Here is a 19,371-nt window from a genome sequence, read left to right on the forward strand (position 1 = left end):
AGTTATTTTCTGCCCATCCTCCAATCCTGGACATCATGCAACCCAGGGGAGAGAAGTCTACCTCCACTTGGTGTCTTTGGCACCTGTCCAAGGCTCACTTAGTTTGCCTCATCTATTTGCTTAGTGAGTACTTGCAGGAACAGCTATCTATCTCTATAACCATTCCTTCTGCTTGTTTTCCAGCATTGCTTTTATTTTTACTACAATTGGGACTGACACATCAGTCTCATTGGATTATACCCAGTTCATTTGCAAATCTCAAACTGGTACTGAGTAGAGGCTAACAAAACAGAATGTAGCTTTACTGTGGGTGTTTACATAGAGGAAACAGTGTCCCAGGTCACAGTGAGCCAAAGAGTAGCCAAGACATGGAGACGGAAGGCTTGAAGCCTCTCCCTGGACACCCCCAACACTCCCCAAAATAGGACAGTCCACAGAGAAGCCAAGCCCCGTTTAGGCAACAGGATACCTTCTAAGTCAAATGTTAGGGAAAAATCTTTTAGGAAGGGCTTCTTTTCTGTCATTTCAGCTAAACTGATTATGAATTTGGCTTAGAACAGGGATGGGGAATGTCTGGCCTATGGGCCATAGAAGGCCTGTGAAATCATTTGATCTGGACCTGCCAAAGCAACTACAGGTAGGACTTAAAATTCAATAAATTTACAGCAGGCTAAGGTTTGAGTTGATAATTTTGTATGGTCTGTGAATGACATTATAAATATCCAATGGTCCTTGGCAAAAAATGGTTCCCCATCCTAGAAGGGTGATATAGTGTGCAGGACTGATGATTCTAAGGCTTCAGGAAGAGAAATCAATATGAAAAGCTGACTTTGTGAGGACAGGGACTGGCGATATTGTCTATTCTCCACAGAAAGATTATGGGCTGTAATTTAAGGCCTGCACACAGGAAATGTTCCTTATATTCTTGTCATTACTTCTAATGTACCCCTCACCAAAAATAAATATCCTAAGAACATGCAAGTTAAATCTCTGTCCTCTAAAGCAACTATACATATTATTAACCAAGACCAGAGAATCTTCATGCAGTGAGTTGGCAAACAACAGGCTGTTTTGAAAACAAACAGCATGGCATGTGGTAAGAAACTAGAGGCAAGAGAGGTGGAGAGAGAATACCAGTTAGTCTGGACTGTGAAGCTGTGAGCAATTAATTGTCATGCTGTCAACTAAACTTTCCATAATTCTGCAGTCTGGATTCACAAAACACAGCAAGGTCACCAGAAAGCTAAGGGTCTCTAGGTCATAAAGGGACTTGATACCTCTTTTGGTATCAATCATTCTTAGATAAACAAAACAATTCCCATTTCAGGATCATCTAACGGTGGCAAGAGGCACAATTAGTTTTAACCACTTTCACTGGGACTCAAATTCCCAGGTGGAAAGAGAAGACAACTGGTGGCTAAGCTACTTGGAGACCTAGAGAACCTCAGACTCTCTGATGGCCCTGCAGTGCCAGCAGTGCCAGCTGGGATGCCGGCATCCCCGGGAGGACCTACGACATCATCATCATCTTCCTCCTCCTGCTCCTCGCTGCTTGTATGGCGCCAGGAGGGCATGCTCACCAGACGGAGGGTCTTCAGCCCTGCTGGCTCCTTTGACCACCAACCAAGGCAAGGACACAACAGACAAATGGGAAATTCACAACACAAAGATGAAATGGAAGTGAATTTAACACAAAAATAAGAAATGAAAATAAATATGAAAATACCCTCCCACTTCCAAGAGAGACACAAAACCAAATCAAGACCAGAGCAGATGATTAAACACTTGTTATGCTGAAATTCATCTTCAATTCTAAACAGTCACCCACCCATTCTGCTTTTGTGAATCAACCAAGGGAGAAAAAGATGATGAAAATAACCATGACAGTAATATCTGGATGGATTTTGCAGAAAAGATGATATCCTAGGAGTATCTCCAGAAACACCTGTAGGTTTTCAAGGGCTAGGAAAATAAATTTGATTGCTGAAGTTTTAACCTGTTTTGTAAGTAACTGTCATCAAGAAAGATCTTGTTGGGGCTGGCACTGTGGCACAATGAGTTAAGGTGCCACTTGCAATGCTGGCATCCCATAGAGGTGCCGGTTCAAGTCTTGCCTGCTCCACTTCCAATCCAGCTCCCTGCTAATGCTCCTGGGAAAGCCGCAGAGGATGGCCCAAATCCTTGGGACCCCGTACCCATGTGGGAGACCTGGAAGAAGCTTGTGATTCCTGGCTTCGGCCTGGCCCTGTCCCAGCCATTGAGGCCTTTTGGAGAGTGAACCAGTGGATGGATGATCTATCTCTCCCTCCCTCTCTCTCTAATTCTGTCTTTCAAATAAATAAAATAAACCTTTAAAAAAGAATTATATCAATATAATCTCATCAAATATATCAGCCACATTGCCCAAAATATAACTTGGTGAGTGCTAAAGAATACAGTCTAACACAGTATATAGAATGAAATTCTAATTACATATTAGATTTTTAAATGCAGATCAGGAAAGAACTAGAAATTACATGTGCTGGCTATGCTAATAAAAGTTTCTGTCAATTTTGAGCCATTAAAAATATATATAATTAATTTTATTGAAAGGGAAAAAAAAATGTGAAATCAAAACAAAGGGTGCAGGGGAAGCCAAAGCCCCAGTCCTAGAAAGAGCTGAATATCACTTAAACAGCGAACGAACGCTGATGTGCCAAATTCTGGTCTTTAAACACAACAAACAATGAATCAGAATTCGCCACAGGCACTGAGGGGGCTGGGTTTCACAGACGACTAGTGCTCTGTGCCTCTCCAGGGCTCTCTTTCCTCACAGATGTTTCCAATATTCAGCCCTGGATTTCTCTAAATGAAAATCATGTTGTCTTACAGCACTAGAGACAGAACATGAACCACACGGGATCACTTGCTTCTACTGGAATCAAATGTATGAAACAATGGGCTCACAATCTGGTTATTTTGATTTCTCAGAACTATCCTCTGACAGGCCATGAGCTCAGACAGGATTTGCCTTCAGACATGTAAGTGTTTCCTACAAGCAATGTTTAATGCACTGTGGGAGGAGGCAGACACATCCAGCTGTCCAGGGAGCCCAAATGTCCTGCATCCAGGTCTATGCTCAGACATCGACTTCAGCATCTCTCCAAATGTGTACAATTAAATGATCATGGGAGGGAAGAAGGGAGATGAACTGGAAGCCAAAACTCCAATTACATAGGCTTTTAAATGTAAACTACAGGTCCTTAGCTGAAAATAAGCAGAAAACTCAAAAATTCCTAACAAACGGGAAAATGAATCTAATCTTCTTGAAATATTACAATCTAGGAATAAAGACTAGGTAAGAATGAGTAAGGAGGGGCTGGCATTATGGCACAGGGGTCTAAGCCACTGCCTGTGACGCTGACATCCTATATGAAAGCTAGTTCAAGTTCCAACTGTTCCACTTCTGATCCAGGCTCCCAGCTTCTGCCTGGCCTAGCCCCCCGCAATTGTAGCCATTTAGGGAGTGAACCAGTGGATACAGATGTCTCTCTCTCTCCGGCCAGCGCCGTGGCTCAATAGGCTAATCCTCTGCCTTGCAGCGCTGGCACACGGGGTTCTAGTCCTGGTCGGGGCACTGGATTCTGTCCCGGTTGCCCCTCTTCCAGGACAGCTCTCTGCTATGGCCCGGGAGTGCAGTGGAGGATGGCCCAAGTGCTTAGGCCCTGCAACTGCATGGGAGACCAGGAGAAGCACCTGCTTCCTGGCTTTGGATCAGTGCGATGCGCTGGCCGTGGCGCGCCGGCCCCGGTGGCCACTGAAGGGTGAACCAACGGCAAAAAAGGAAGACCTTTCTCTCTGTCTCTCTCTCTCTCTCTCTCACTGTCCACTCTGCCTGTCAAAAATAAAAAAAAAAAAAATTTTTTTTTAAAAAAGATCTCTCTCTCCCTCTGTAACTCTGCCTTTCAAACAACTCACTGGGGGAAAACACACACACACACACACACACACACCAAGTAAGCAGAAAACACATAAATCTAAAAAAAAAATACTAGATTACTGATTTCATGAAGACATAGAATCTATTACACACCTTGAAGTTATGTCATTTGTAAACTATAAGTGTGATTAGAAATAAAATCCCGCTAGTAATCTCATCTTCCTCCTCCTCCTCCCCTCCAGCTGCAAGCTAATAGAGCTGGCGGTGTTGGTCATTCAATGCCCTAGCACTCAACAAGATGGACCAATTTGCCATCAACATGAACTTGTGAGGCCACTCAGTAGGAGGAGAGAGAAGCTCACCAGCTTGATACCCGAGAGGACCTCCAGCAGAGAGATCAGGTTATGGCCATCCCGCAGGTCTTCATAAAGGTCATTGATGTGCTTGCGGACCTGGGAATGAGAGTGAAACAGACTGATTGTTATTTGCCCTTGATTTATTAGTTCCAGGTAAATACAAATTAAAGAATTTAAAACTAAAAGCAATAATTAAAAATTTAGGAATTTTCAGTTTGGAGTAAAATATACATGAAATGGTAGTACATACCAGAATTGGGGAAAAGAGAAGTGTAATTTTTTTTTTTTTTAAGCTAAACTATACTGACATATTTATGCCACCAGGACAGAGGCTGTGGATGATTCACAGTTCTAATTGAGGGAAAGATTCACAAGGTATTATGATATTATTTAGTCAGTTGGTAAAATCAGTTCTCTACTCAGGAGCAGACAGAATTTACCATCCTGATCCTTTCTGTTCCTCTCAAGATGCTTTCAAGCAGCAACTGCTTTCTTAATTATGGTAGACATCCTCAAGAAGATCAGGGGCAAGTCCTTGGACTTAAGGAGTCTCAGGTTCTTACTGTCCATCACAAAATACACTTGTGCAATGTTAGGCTTCAGTCTCTCAGCATCAGGCCAGTCTGGGAGGAGTCAGACCCTCCGTGGGAAGGAATGCTTTGGCAACAGGGCAGAGCTAACTGGACAGGCCTTCTTCTGAAGCATGTGTATGACCCATGGTGATGGTGGTCAGAAAATGTGTGTTTGTGTGTATCTTTTTTAATTGAAGTCATATCTATTACACACTCTAAGCAATAATGAACAACATTCTAGAAAGTTTGAACAAACAGATGGGAAGTCTTTGTTATTCTGAAATATCTCAGGAATGACTATGGGCAATATGTGATAGGATTGCTAACAATGGACAGATGAGTCCACCCAGAGTCAGAAAAGCCCTCCCCACTTTGCATGAGAAAATAAGGCACAAGAAGTAAGTTACTCAAGGTCACCAGGTGGAAAAACTGGCCTCACTGTGATCTTTCTGATTTTAGAGTCTTTGCCTTTTAACTACCTTGCCTCACAATCAGCCTTCATTTAATTTGTTTAATTAAAAACTGCCTTGTGAAGTTTATTTGTTACCCCCATTCCACAGAAGAAAATGAAGAGGCTGGATCTCTGAGAAGTCAGGGTCACAGAGCTACAAGTTAAGTGGCAGCTGGTCTTCTGATTCAGTCCAACAGTGATGTCACTGGATAAGGTTCAACATGGTATCACAAGACTGGGACATTACAAGGTAGAAGATGTCTAACATAAAGGATTTCCTGGACAAAAGAAAGGGCTACTTTCACGCATACTAGATTTCTAGTTACTAGAATTTTGCAAACAGAGGCTGGGACTGGGGATTTTTACATTTGAATAGAAAACTAAAATCCTGTCCAATTACAACACTCAAACTAGAATGGAAGTTGGAAAACATAAAGGCTGGAAATATCTGGAAAACCTCCTGGAAGAGATGGGACTTGGAGGATTGCCAAATGATCTGGTTGAAAGAAAAAAGATGGAAAAATTACCTAAGACCAGGTACAGAGGTGGAAATATGCAAAGTCTGTACGTGCGTGTGTGTAAAGATTAAAGTGACAGGCAGATGCTCAACTGGAAAAAATAGTTCACAATGAGTTGGGTAATAGCTTTCATATATTGAAAGATATTTCTTCAATTGTTTATGTTAGTTACAATGTACTGGCCATAGCCATGACCCACTTTTAAGTTGCATCTATAATATTAACATTTTCTTAAACCTAGATAATGAACAAAACAAGATACCTAGCTCAACTGGCAGCAATTGTTGGTTTCTATGTGATAAATACTCCCATGACAACAAACTTTAAGCTATTAATAAAACATCACTAAGTGCAATACTGAGAAAAAATGTACAGTAGCACATTCTATAGCATTTCCATCATGAGTAGACATAATTAATCTTGAGAGCACAGATGATAACATGTAGTAAGATAAGGATGAAGAGTACTTTTCATTTAAAATAAAACGGATTTGATCATAAATTTATACAATTTAATATTTAATAATGGCTATACTTAGCAACCAGCTCACAAAATCGCTGAAAATTTAAGATTTGGCTCTTGTGAGTCCATCTAAGTTGGCTCCAGCACACCAGTAGCTCCAAAATTTGAAGGTTCTTCTCTCAAATGGGTTCAAGGCTAAGTTCATGATGTGAATCACCACAGTGCACCACTAATGGAACTAAGTAGATCATGAGGGCTGGAAGAGGGGATTGGATAGGTTCTTTTCACATGTATGTTGAATTTAAAATGGCACAGCAGTTAAGACACTGCTTAGGATCTTCTCATCTGGATTTGAGTACCAGCTTCTGCTTCTGATTCCAGTGTCTTGCTTATGTGCCCCCTGGAAGGCAGCAGGTAAAGGCTCAAGTAGCTGGGTCTCTATCACTCATGTGAGACCTAGATGGAGTTCCGGGCTCTTGGCCTCAATTTGGCCCAGCTCTGGCTTTTGTGGACATTAGGAGAGTGAACCAGCACATGGAATATCTCAATCTTCACCCCCAGACTCCCCAGTTAAAAAATAAATTAATGGCACAAAGAAGATACAAATGGAAATGTTCTTGAAGCATCTGGAAACACCAGAATTCAATCTGGGTTAGCTGAGAACTTAAGTTTAGAAATCACATGCACAGAGGTGCTAGCTCAAGACATGGGAAATACAGGGTTTTCTGGGTTATAGGGCAAAAAAGAGCAGAGTGCTAACAACTGAGCCTTAGGGAATAGCCAAAATTAGAACATAGGAGATGGAAAAGCAATCAACAAAGGACAGAGATTTAAAAATATAGGAGCAGTGAAAAAGGTAGGCAGAAAAACAAAATGCAATCAAGGCAAGACGATTGGACCCCCAAATGCTACAGCAGGGGTCAAGAAGGATGAGGAAAAAAGTTTCAAATTTTTCAACAAACAAGAGGGGTTTTTTCTTGGTGGGTGTGAGAATAATTTTCCACAGAGTAGCACAATGGAAATCAGATTATAAATGAAGGGAGGGTTATTTAAAGTCATAAGGGCTAGGCATTGTAGCACAGTAGGTTAAGCCATCACTTGGAATACCCACATCCCATATTGGAGTGCGGGTTCAAGACCTGGCTCCTCTGATTTCTTTTTTTTAAAGTTTTTTTTAAATTTATTTATTGTTTATTTATTATTTAAGATTTATCTATTTTATTTGAAAGGCAGAGCCACAGAGAGGCAGAGGCAGAGAGAGGTCTTCCATTCGCTGGATCACTCCCCAGATGGCTGCAACAGCCAGAGCTGGTCTGATCCAAAGCCAGGAGTCAGGAGCCTCCTCCTTATCTCTCACACAGGTGCAGGAACCCAAGGACCCAGGCCATCTCCCACTGCTCTCCTAGGCCATAGCAGAGAGCTGGATCAGAAGTGGAACAGCTGGGACTCGAACCAGCGCCCACATGGGATGCCGGCACTGCAGGCAGTGGCTCCAACCACTATGCCACAGCGCCAACCCCTCCTCTGCTTTCAATCCAGTTTCCTACTACTGCAGGTGAGAGACAGCAGGTGGTGGTTCAAGTACTTGAGTCCCTCTGACCCAAAGAGGAGATTCAGATGGAGTTCCTGGCTCCTGGCTGAGTCCAGACAAGATCCAACTATTATGGACATTTAGGGAGCAAACTAGTAGATGGAAAATCTCTGTCATTCTGCCTTTCAAAATAAATAAATAAATCTGTTTTTAAAAGTTATAAAATATTAAATACTCAATGCTTTTTTTTAAAAAAAAGACTAGTCTCAGGAGACCACTTTTTTAAAAAAATGTTTATTTGAAAGGCAGACATTGTGTGCACCTGACAGAGAGTTTGATCATCTAATACTGGCTCATTCTCCAACTGCCGGCAACAAGAAGGGTTGAGCCATTCCAAATCCAGGCGTTAGGAACTCCATCTGAGTCTCCCACATGGGTGGCAGGAACCCAACTACTTGAGCCATCACCTGCTACCTTCTAGGATATACATCACAGGAAGCTGGAATTGGAAACAGAGCCAGGATTCAAATGAAGGCACTCCAATATGGGATACAAGCATGTCAACTTTTTTGATAGGTAAGACCTAAATGTAGGATATAAATATCAAGAGTGGTCATCAAATAATCATTAAATAAATTATAGAAGGACTTGAGGACCAAGTGAAATCATGTTAATAGGATATTAAACACCGCAGAGTATTAGGAAGAAAAAAATGGCACTTTTAAATGTAAAGTTAATTTCACATGAAGGCCCTGACAGCTCCTTATCAAAACTGCAGTTATGTTTTATACCCCATTACAAGAAATTTAGATGAAAACTAGCTTATTATGTCTCTCATTCTTTGTCTAACTATAATAACCAAATAGCTAAGAAAATAAAACTACAAGAAGTAATAGGAAAAGAGAATATAGAGATTTTTATTTCTTGGAGAGTTATTTTATGAATATAAAAATTTATTTATTTTCATTTTATTTGGAAGGCAGAGAGACAGCTCTTCCATTCACTGATTCATTCCACAAATGCCTGTAACAGCCAGGCCAAAGCCAGGAGTCCAGAATTCCATTTGGGTCTACCACAGTGGTGACAGGGACCCAAATACTTGAGCCATTACCTGTTGCCTCCCAAGGTGCACATTAGCAGGAACTGGAAGGAAAATGGAGAAGCAAGGACTCAAACCCAGGCACTTCAATATGAGATGTGGGCATCCCAGATTTAATCTCTGCATCAAATACCCATCCCACCTGCAGAATTTTCAGCAAGACAGAACAGTCTGTTCTTAAAGCACATTGGACACAGCTCTGCTTAGAGGAAGGTAAAGAAATAGCTAACATGGCCAGCGCCGTGGCTCACTAGGCTAATCCTCCACCTAGCAGCGCCGGCACATGGGGTTCTAGTCCCGGTCGGGGCGCCGGATTCTTTCCCGGTTGCCCCTCTTCCAGGCCAGCTCTCTGCTATGGCCCGGGAAGGCAGTGGAGGATGGCCCAAGTGCTTGGGCCCTGCACCCCATGGGAGACCAGGAGAAGCACCTGGCTCCTGGCTTCGGATCAGCGTGGTGCGCCGGCTGCAGTGCACTGGCTGTGGCAGCCATTGGAGGGTGAACCAATGGCAAAAGGAAGACCTTTCTCTCTGTCTCTCTCTCACTGTCCACTCTGCCTGTAAAAAAAAAAAAAAAAAAAAAAGCTAACATTTACTAAGTGTTTCTGTGTCAGAAATATTTCAGATGGGATTTGGAGGGCTCAATTAACATCTCAAAGTCATGCAGCTCATAAATGGTCTGGAAAATCTAGACCTGTGCCATTTTAAAGTCTTTACATCTTTCTGCACAAACTAGTAGCCTCTGAAATTTTCCATAAGTCTCTTAATATGAAGTTCTGACTAAGCAGCAGAAGTTTTAGAAACAGACAAGTGAAGAGTGCTTAAGAATCATCAATAAGGATGTTTCTTTCCAACAAATAATCATGCTATACTGCCAATAGCAGATGAGCAAAAACCTTCAGCTACCCCAATACCTTGCCTGTTCGTACTGCCTGATAAAGAATCATTGTCGGCCGGCGCCGCGGCTCACTAGGCTAATCCTCCGCCTTGCGGTGCCGGCACACCAGGTTCTAGTCCCGGTTGGGGCGCCGGATTCTGTCCCGGTTGCCCCTCTTCCAGGCCAGATCTCTGCTGTGGCCAGGGAGTGCGGTGGAGGATGCCCAAGTGCTTGGGCCCTGCACCCCATGGGAGACCAAGATAAGTACCTGGCTCCTGCCATCGGATCAGTGCGGTGCGCTGGCTGCAGCGCACTGGCTGTGGCAGCCATTGGAGGGTGAACCAATGGCAAAGGAAGACCTTTCTCTCTGTCTCTCTTTCTCACTGTCTACTCTGCCTGTCAAAAAAAAAAAAAAAAAAAAGAATCATTGTCAAAATTAGTGAATGAACCCAAAGAAGATAAATGGCTAATGAGCACATGAAAAGATGCTCAACATCAACATCAGTAGTCATAATATAAATCAAAACCACAAGGATTACACCCACTAGGATGGCTATCACCAACAAGACAGATAAGAAGGGTTAAGGAAGATGTAGAGAAACTAGAAGCTTCATACACTGATGGTGGGAATGTAAAACGGTGCAGCTGGTTTGGGAAATAATCTGATGGTTCCTCCAAAAGCTAAACACAAGTTATGATGTGATCCACCAGTTCTACTCAAAGAGAACTAAAAACACAGCCAGACAAAAACTTATAAAATGAATATTCATAGTAGCACTGTTCATAAAAGCAAAAAGGTGAAAATAGTCCCAAATACCCATCAACTGACAAATGGATAAACAAAACGTGGTATATCTATAAAAACAATACTATCCAGCAGTTTGTAAAATGAAGTACTGATACTAAAATGTGAATAAATCTTGAAAAGATTATGCTAAGTAAAATAAGTCAGTTGCAAAGGGCCACCTATTGCATTATTTTATTAGTATGAAACATCCAAAATAGGAAATCCATGGAACTAGAAAGCCTGAGGCTGGAAAAAACTTGTGGTTAGGTAAAGGGTGCTGGCTAAGAGACATAGGGTACCTTTTTAGAATGATGAAATGTTCTAAAATTAAATGTGATGGTTGCACAAATCTGTGAATATACCAAAAGCCACTGAATTGGGCCCAGTGTTGTGGCATAGCAGGTAAAGCCATCGCCTACAAAACCAGCATTACATATGGGTGCTGGTTCAAGACCCAGCTACCCCACTTCTAATTTGGCTCCCTACTAATGTGCCTGGGACCCACAGCCACATTTGAGAAGAAGCTCCTGACTCCTGGCTTCGGCCTGGCCAAGCCCCAGCTATTGTGGCTATCTGGGGAGTGAACCAGTGGATAGAAGCTCGCTCTCTCTCTTTTTTTTTTTTTCGGACAGGCAGAGTCAGACAGACAGTGAAAGAGAGAGAGAGACAGAGAGAAAGGTCTTCCTTCCGTTGGTTCACTCCCCAAATAGCTGCTACGGCCAGTGCGCTGCACCCATCCGAAGCCAGGAGCCAGGTGCTTCCTCCTGGTCTCCCATGTGGGTGCAGGGCCCAAGCACCTGGGCCATCCTTCACTGCCTTCCCGGGCCACAGCAGACAGCTGGACTGGAAGAGGAGCAACTGGGACAGAACCGGCACCCCAACCGGGTCTAGAACCCGGGATGCTGGTGCCACAGGCGGAGGATTAGCCAAGTGAGCCGTGGCGCCGGCCTTCTCTCTTTCAATAAATAAATATTTTTTTTAAAGTCATTGAATTGTATACCTTAAACAGGTGACTCATATGATGTATGAATTAAATCTCAACAAAGCAATCTTGTAAAGTTAGTGAACAACTAAATTTTGGGAGAATGACCAATTTTTTACTAACCCAGGGCCATTCCTCCCGGTCCCCATGCATTGATAAACCAAGAAGAGCTCTGCTCTCCCAATTTTTGAAAAGTACTGGCTTAAAACTATGAAAAAATAGCTTGCACTAATTTCTGAGCAGCTTCAATAAAGGGAATATAAATTACACTTGACGTGCTTAGAATCTAAGCCCAAAGGGACTTTAAAGAGTACTTAACCCTTAATCCTCTCAGTTTACAGATGAGAAATCATTGCTTAGAGAAGTTAAAAACATGTATAAGATCACTGAGCTGGGAAGTGTCAGAGCTAGGTACAGGTGATTGTCTTCTAAGTCCCAATTGTGTCCTTTCCCTTCACAAGGCTTTTATGGCACTTGAATGGTCAAAATGACATACTATCAACATAAGTAATAAGAGAAACCACTCTCCCCCAAAAAAGTATTCTTTAATTCCTGCAGAAAATTTGATCTAGAAAAGCTCTCTTCTAAGATGACATATTAAAAGGAAACAAACAAGTAAATAAATCTTAAAAAAAAAAAAAAGTAAAGGATACAGGGTAAATGAGAGTAAGCAGATTTCTAAACTGTGAGAGGGGAATTTCATATTGATTCACTGGCCTAGAATTTTAAAACAACTGTCCTATAACTTTAACATTGGAAAGAACTATGTTCAAATGCAGGGAGTAAGAGTAGAGGCTGGGAATCCCTGATGGAGTGAGCAGACAGGGCAGCAGAGTATGAGTTCTTTGCAGAGACCATCATCTTCTTGTTTTCAGATTCCCTAAGGTTTTTTAAAAATTTTTAGATTAATTTATTTTTTATTTACTTGACAGAGTTACAGACAGTGAGAGAGAGACAGAGAGAAAGGTCTTCCTTCTGTTGGTTCACTCCCCAAATGGCCACCATGGCCGGCACTGCACTGATCCGAAGCCTGGAGCCAGGTACTTCTTCCTGGTCTCCCATGTGGGCGCAGGATCCAACAAGCACTTGGGCCATCCTCCACTGCCTTCCTGGGCCACAGCAGAGAGCTGGACTTGAAGAGGAGCAACCGGGACGAGAACCCAGCGCCCATATGGAATGCCGGCGCTGCAGATGGAGGATTAACCAAGTGAGCCACGGTGCCGGCCGTAGATTCCCTAAGTTTTAAAGAATCTAACAACAGTAGTGACCAGCCAACTCTGAGTAACAAGATCCTTTGAGGATGGGGCTGATTCTAAAATCCACAAAAGGTAGCTTTACCTAATAAGCAGGCACTTCGGGCACCAAGAATGGAGAACCCACAGAAAAGCTGAAGTCCAAATGCAGGTTCAAGAGTTTTGGTGAGGGTTGAAATGCATTTAAGAGTGCAATCAAGCCTTGAATAATCAGGTCCAGGCACAGCCAGCCACAAACCACCACTGTGCAGTCACAAGGCAGAGCTCCCTTCCTCAGCGTCTAAGCAGCACCACTTTGTCAAGCTCTTCAATCACACTCACTACCAGAACCTTCTGACATTTCCCAGACAGCGAGAAGCAGGGAGGTGAGAAAGTTCATGCAGTGTTTAGGGAACAGTGAGTTGTCTGCTGTGGTCCCAGCAGAGGCTGTGCATGAGAGCTTCTTAAAGAGAAGAGTTGGGAATATTAGTTTGAATACATTTGCTAACAGATCTGAAATTTTAACTAAAACTCCAGGAAGGCCAGTGGCTTCTGCATTGTTAAATGCATTAAAACTGGAAAGAACTATTCCGTCTGCTAGATTAAATACTGGCCTTTCCTTTCTCCCTACTGATTTCTGCAGTCAACAGGAACTGGCCAGAGAAAGCATTTCTCCGTTTTTCAAGTTCTCTTATCAGCTGTCAGTGCCTAAAGATTATTTATGTATTTGAAATGCAGAGTGACAGACAGAGAAGGAGAGATTAGAAAGAGGTATCTTCCATCTGCTGGTTTACTTCCCAAATGCCCACAAAAGCCAGTACTAGGCCAGGCTGAAGCAAGGAGTCAGGAATTCCATTCAGGTCTCCCAGATGGGTGGCAGAAACCCAAGTACTTGGGTCATCATCCACTGCCTCCTAGGCACATTAGCAGGAATCTGAACCAGAAGCACAAAGTAGCTGGGATTCAACTAGGCACTCAGATATGAGTGGTATCCTAAGTGGTGCCATAATATCCAGCCCTAGCAAAGACAATTTAAATAAGATCTCATTTAGATTTTTCATTTTGATGGTCCTGGCATAATAAACAGAACTCTTGGGTTTGTGGACTTGCATTCTAAATTAGGTCGTTTATATATTTCACATGCTTATACCCTTAACAAACCTCTTTTAACATTGGATCCACTGGATCAAAAGTGCTCTCAATTAACGAAGAGGAATTTAATTTGCTCGTTCCAGAACAAACTGTTTCCTAAAGGGATACCTGGGAACACAAGAGATCCTAAATCAACTAAACCTAGAACTTGCAAGGCTTGATTGGTTAGATCTTGCACTGGTTTACTGCCAAAGACAGCAGTAATTTGGGTGTACTTAGGGGAACCAGACAAAGGATGCTTGAGTTGCAAAACCAAATCTTGATCCCTAATTCTCGGCCTAAAGTTCAAAGAATCCTAACTCAGGGCAAAGATTCCGATTAGCAGTGAAGCTCTCTCTGAAATACCCTAAAATGAGAAACTGCTGTTGGAAACAGTGAGACTGGCAGCCTGAGAAGAGATGAAAAATAGCCAAGGATTTAAGTAAAGCTCTGGCTGGCTTCCAATGTCTAACAATGCTATGATGTGTTCCTCCAGTTTCCCTCTCCCTGGGCCTCTTGTCATCACACAGCGCTGAGGCAGAAGTCCAACAGGCAGCATCAGCTACAAATGAGCAGCAGGAGTCAGAGCACTTGAATTCAATTATAAAGTTTAGGGGACAAGCTCAAGGCAGGATGGATTCTGTTCTTGCCATTGTTGGAGACACGAGGTATGGCAGGAGAGTAAGTGGGGGCATATTCAGTAGAAAGGCCATTCAACTTTGATCAGAGGATTCTTTTCTCATCCTCAGCTCTATCTCCCAGGGGCCATAGGAACCTGGGAAATTCATGTCACCCCTCTAATTCTTTGGTTGTAAAAACTGAGAAGATAAAATACCTTTACCTTCTTCAGGGATAAAGGATCAGGCCAGGGGAGAATAGGCTTCATGAGCTATAAAGATTTATCAAAATACTACTATTTACTCAATACACAAACATAGGAATCTCTCACATCCCTTGTACAGTACTTGACAGAGAAAGTAGCACAATACAGCACCAGCCATTTAATGAGCACACTAACAAGGAGATGCGTGAACACACAGGTATCTCTTCAAAGTGAAATGGAATGCAGATGGACTTGCAACTGATTTAGTCTGAGGCATGGAGGTCAGAGTCTCAGGAAGGTTATATTAGAGCTGGGACTTGAACAATTAATGGGTGATAACCAGGAAGAGGAGTCTGCAAAATGCAAGCAAAGAGGTGTGTACACAGTGTTTGGGGAGCAGTGAGTTGTCTCTTGGTGGCTGTGGGGAGGCTGCGCCTGGAAATGCCGCTGGACAGTGAAGTGAGAACCAGGTGCTACAGTTCTGCATCATGGTAGTCATCAACTAGAGGTAACTGCTGGACCCTGAAGACATTTACAAAGGCAATAGCTATTTTCCCAGCCTCTCTGCCTCAAGACACAGTATCTGCCTTCAAGTTACAATCTAGCAGAAAGATGCAGAATGCATATAAATGCTGTAGGTGTAAAACAGGAGCACCTAAGAAATTCAGTAAGGGGCACAAGGAAAAGGGTAGTCCACTACACATGGGAAAGCCAGGAGATTATATATTGAGAGGTGTTAAGTTGCTGTTATCCAGGCAGAACAGACTTGGGGAAGGTATTCCAAGAAGAGGGAGTGATATGACAAAGATACAGAGCCATAAAATAGAATGACACATAGGTTAGCAAGGGTTTAAGGTATGAAGAGAACTTGGCAGCACCACAAGTCTGGAAAAGGAGGCAGAAGTTAGGGCCAGTAATGAATAGGTTAGGAGTGCAGGCTCTGAACTTCAGGCTGCCTGAATTCTAAAAATTTAGTCTGCTTCTGTCTAGCAATGTGACCTTGAACAATTTACTTACGCTCTCTAAACTTCATTTTCTTCACTGGTCAAAATGGAGATATTACTGAAACCTACAACCTAACATCACTGAAGGATTATGTGAGATAAACCATGTAAATGACTTAGTGTAGAATGCTGATTTATAGGAGATCATCAACAAACTACTATTGCTATTCCCATTATCATCGTTATTACAGAAAAATGTTAAGAAACAACTGTAATGGTCCAAGTGAGGGATGAAGAGGCCCTGGGTGAGAGAAGAGGTAATGGAGATGGAGAAGAAAGAGGAAAGCAATCTTTCTGAGCTGGAAGTGATTAACGGGACTGGGTAACAAGGGGGAGATTCTGGGCAGTACGGAATCAGTTATGATCCTAAATTTTCAGCTTGGAGAATTACGCACAACAGTGAAAACGTTTAGCAATTTGGGATGTGCTCAATACTCATATAGGATATGCTTGAATAGCATCCAGATGTATGTATCTATACACTGTGAGAAACAGGTCTGCGGCTCAGGGAAGAGTGCAGAAAAGGCACAGTCATTGCCTTATTCAGATCTTGGAGTGTGAAAACCGCTTTCTCCTATGGTTCCCTCTAAACAAGTGTGCACAATGGGTTAAGCTGCCACTGGCAATGCTTCTGATCCAGCTTCCTGCTCATAATGATCCTGGGAAAGCAGCAGATGATGGTCCAAGTACTTAGGCCCTTGCCACCAATGTGGGAGACCCAGATCGAATTCCTGGCTTCAACCTGGCTCAGACCTGGTTGTTCTAGCCATTTGGGGAGTGAACCAGCCGATGAAAAAAAACAGTGTAGTCTCTTCTCTTCTCATCTCTTGTCTCTGTCTCTGTCTCCCACTATGTCACTATGCCTGTCAATTAAACCAATCTTAAAAAATAAACAAATACTTAAAGAGCCATGTATTACTTTTGTAATGATCTCCAAGGCCACAATTTATTTAGGCACAGATTGGCAACTGACTCAAAGAAGAAAAGAAAATTCACTCATCAAATTTTCTGTGTTTGTGCCTTTAAAATAATGTGCCCTTAGGTGGTTTTTGTTTTAAATAAACTTATCTTTTAATTCTATGTTCCATGAACTTAAAAAAAATTTACACTTTTTTTTTTTTTTTTTGACAGGCAGAGTGGACAGTGAGAGAGAGAGACAGAGAGAAAGGTCTTCCTTTGCCGTTGGTTCACCCTCCAATGGCCGCCGCGGCCGGCCCGCTGCGGCCGGTGCACTACGCTGATCCAATGGCAGGAGCCAGGTACTTATCCTGGTCTCCCATGGGGTGCAGGGCCCAAGCACTTGGGCCATCCTCCACTGCACTCCCTGGCCACAGCAGAGAGCTGGCCTGGAAGAGGGGCAACCGGGACAGAATCCGGCGCCCCGACCGGGACTAGAACCCGGTGTGCCGGTGCCGCAAAGCGGAGGATTAGCCTAGTGAGCCGCGGCGCCCGCCACTATTTTCATTTTTATTTGAAAGGCAGAGTGACAGGGAAAGAGAGACAGAGAAAGAGATCTCCTGCCTGCGGCTTCACTCCCCAAATGCCTGCAACAGTTGAATCAGGCCAAAGCCAGGAACCCAGAACTCAGTCTAGGTCTCCCATATGGGTGGCAGGGACCTGAGTGCTTGGAATCATCATCTGCTACTTCTCAGGATATGCATTAGCAGGAAGCTGGATTGGAAGCAGAGGAGCTGGGCCTTGAATCAAGCACACTGATATTTGAGGTGGGCAGCCTAGGCTATGTCTTAACCACCTGCCCCAGGCTCAGGGGTTTGCATTATCATTTGATGGACAGCCATCACCATGGCTGCAATGGGAGGAATACAGAGAAATCGGTGTGAGATGCACAGGGAAGCAAGAACATAGGCCTCAAAAAAAAAAAAAAAAAAAAAAAAAAAAAAGAGCAGTCCCTTGATACCTGTTTAGTTTTCATAAAGCCCAGTGGCCTGCAGACACCAGAATGTGTGAGACAGTCCTGTGTCCCTGTGTCCACTTCTACTACTTAAACTTTTTTGCGTTCCAGGCAACCAAACAACCCTATAATTAAATCAGATGAGACGGGTGGAAAAGAATATAGAGAACAAAACAGGAAAACAGCCAAGGCTAGGACCCTGGGGAACATCAACATGGATCAGACAGAGGAAGAAAAGCCCATAGAAGAGGCAGGGAAGAGGTAATTCAGGAAAAAAGCATTGTCCTAGAAGTCTGTATAACAGAGGGCTTCAAAGAGCAGACAACAGTATCAAATGCTATCGAAAAATCCAGTTGGAGGAAGATAAAACTAGGCCACAGCATTTGGCAATTAAGAGATCACTGAAGACCTCTCTCAGATCAACGGTAATTACAACTCAAAAACATTGTTTGCAGATCTTGGCTGCCACAGCAGTCACACTGCTTATCTTTAGGTGGGTCTTTCATGTGCCTCTGCCTTGGTTTCTTTCCTACTTGAAAATCATAATCACAGGGCTGGCATTGTAGTGTAGGAGGGTAAGCCTCCACCCAAAAAGCCGAATCCCATACAGGTTCATGTCCCAGCTATTCCACCTTCTGATCCAGCTCCCTGCTATGGCCTGGCAAAGCAGCGGAGGATGGCCCAAGTACTTAGGCCCCTGCACCCATCTGGCAGGCCCGGAAAAAGCTCCTGGCTCCTGGCTTCAGATCTGCCCAGCTCTGGCTGTTGTGGCCTTTTGGGGAGTGAACCAGTAGATGGAAGACTTTTCTCTCTGTATCTCCCTCTCTAAAAATATTAGGCATCATCATCATAAAATCTTCCCCCAATCCTAGCCATACAGGAAATGTCCTGTACCTTGAGTGGAATAGTGGTAAAATTCATGTGAAAATTCAGATTTGTAAACTTTAAAACCCCTCTGTCCCATCTTTACATAATAGTCAGATTTTAAAAACAAAAATAAAGGGGCTTATAAAATAATTTGGAAAGCCAGGAGCAGTATTCTTAGAATCCTAGCATCACTCCATAGTATCCTCAACCTGGGCCTTCACATATAACGGCACATTAATACTGTCCTGGGGCTGAAGATGGCAGAATAGTGAGGGCGCGCACTGAGAGTCTGGGAAAAGATAGTTTAATAAAAGTGGAGTTACTGTAGTCTCAGGGAAAGGCTCAGGAAAAAAATTGCAGAGGAAACTCTTCCAGATCTAGTGGATGTGACACGGAGGACCTACAGGGAGAGCAAGGATGCCCACGGCTCGGAAGTCCAGCCACGGAGTCTACGCACCAGCACTGGAAGGGGAGGATTTTTCATGTTTCTTCTAGTTTGTTTTGGTCTCCATCGTTTATACAAATAAATTTCCTCAAATGCCAAAAAAAAAAAAAAAAAAAATACTGTCCTGGGGCTGATGTTGTGGCAGAGCTGCTTAAGCCACCTCCTAAGATGCTGGCATCCCACATGGGAACTGGTTGGTGTCCTGCCTGTTCCACTTCTGACCCAGCTCCCTGCTAATGGACCTGCAAAAGAAGGTACTTGGCCCTTGTGGGAAACCCAGATGAAGCTCCTGGTTCGTTTCTCTCTCTTTCTTCCTCCCTTCCTCCCTCCCTCCCTCCCTCCCTCCCTCCCTCCCTCTCTGTAACTCTGCCTTTCAAATAAATAATCTTTTTCCTTTTTTTTTTTTA

General features: G+C 43.2%; 1 protein-coding gene across 17 annotated transcripts in view; it reads right to left on the reverse strand.

The window, feature by feature from the left end:
• Positions 1-19,371, reverse strand: part of MACF1 (microtubule actin crosslinking factor 1) — a 407,445-nt gene that overhangs the window by 231,029 nt on the left and 157,045 nt on the right. For 11 of the 17 annotated variants that reach the window (XM_070078713.1, XM_051857940.2, XM_051857938.2 and 8 more), the window contains one exon: positions 4,282-4,371. In XM_070078713.1, the coding sequence (XP_069934814.1) occupies positions 4,282-4,371 (90 nt within the window). Of the gene's footprint in view, positions 1-1,514; positions 1,611-4,281; positions 4,372-19,371 lie in introns of all 17 variants that reach the window. The other 6 variants (XM_051857923.2, XM_070078719.1, XM_051857926.2 and 3 more) reach the window with 1 other exon arrangement.

Source organism: Oryctolagus cuniculus, chromosome 7 (genome assembly GCF_964237555.1).
Source record: "Oryctolagus cuniculus chromosome 7, mOryCun1.1, whole genome shotgun sequence".
Taxonomy (NCBI): domain Eukaryota; kingdom Metazoa; phylum Chordata; class Mammalia; order Lagomorpha; family Leporidae; genus Oryctolagus; species Oryctolagus cuniculus.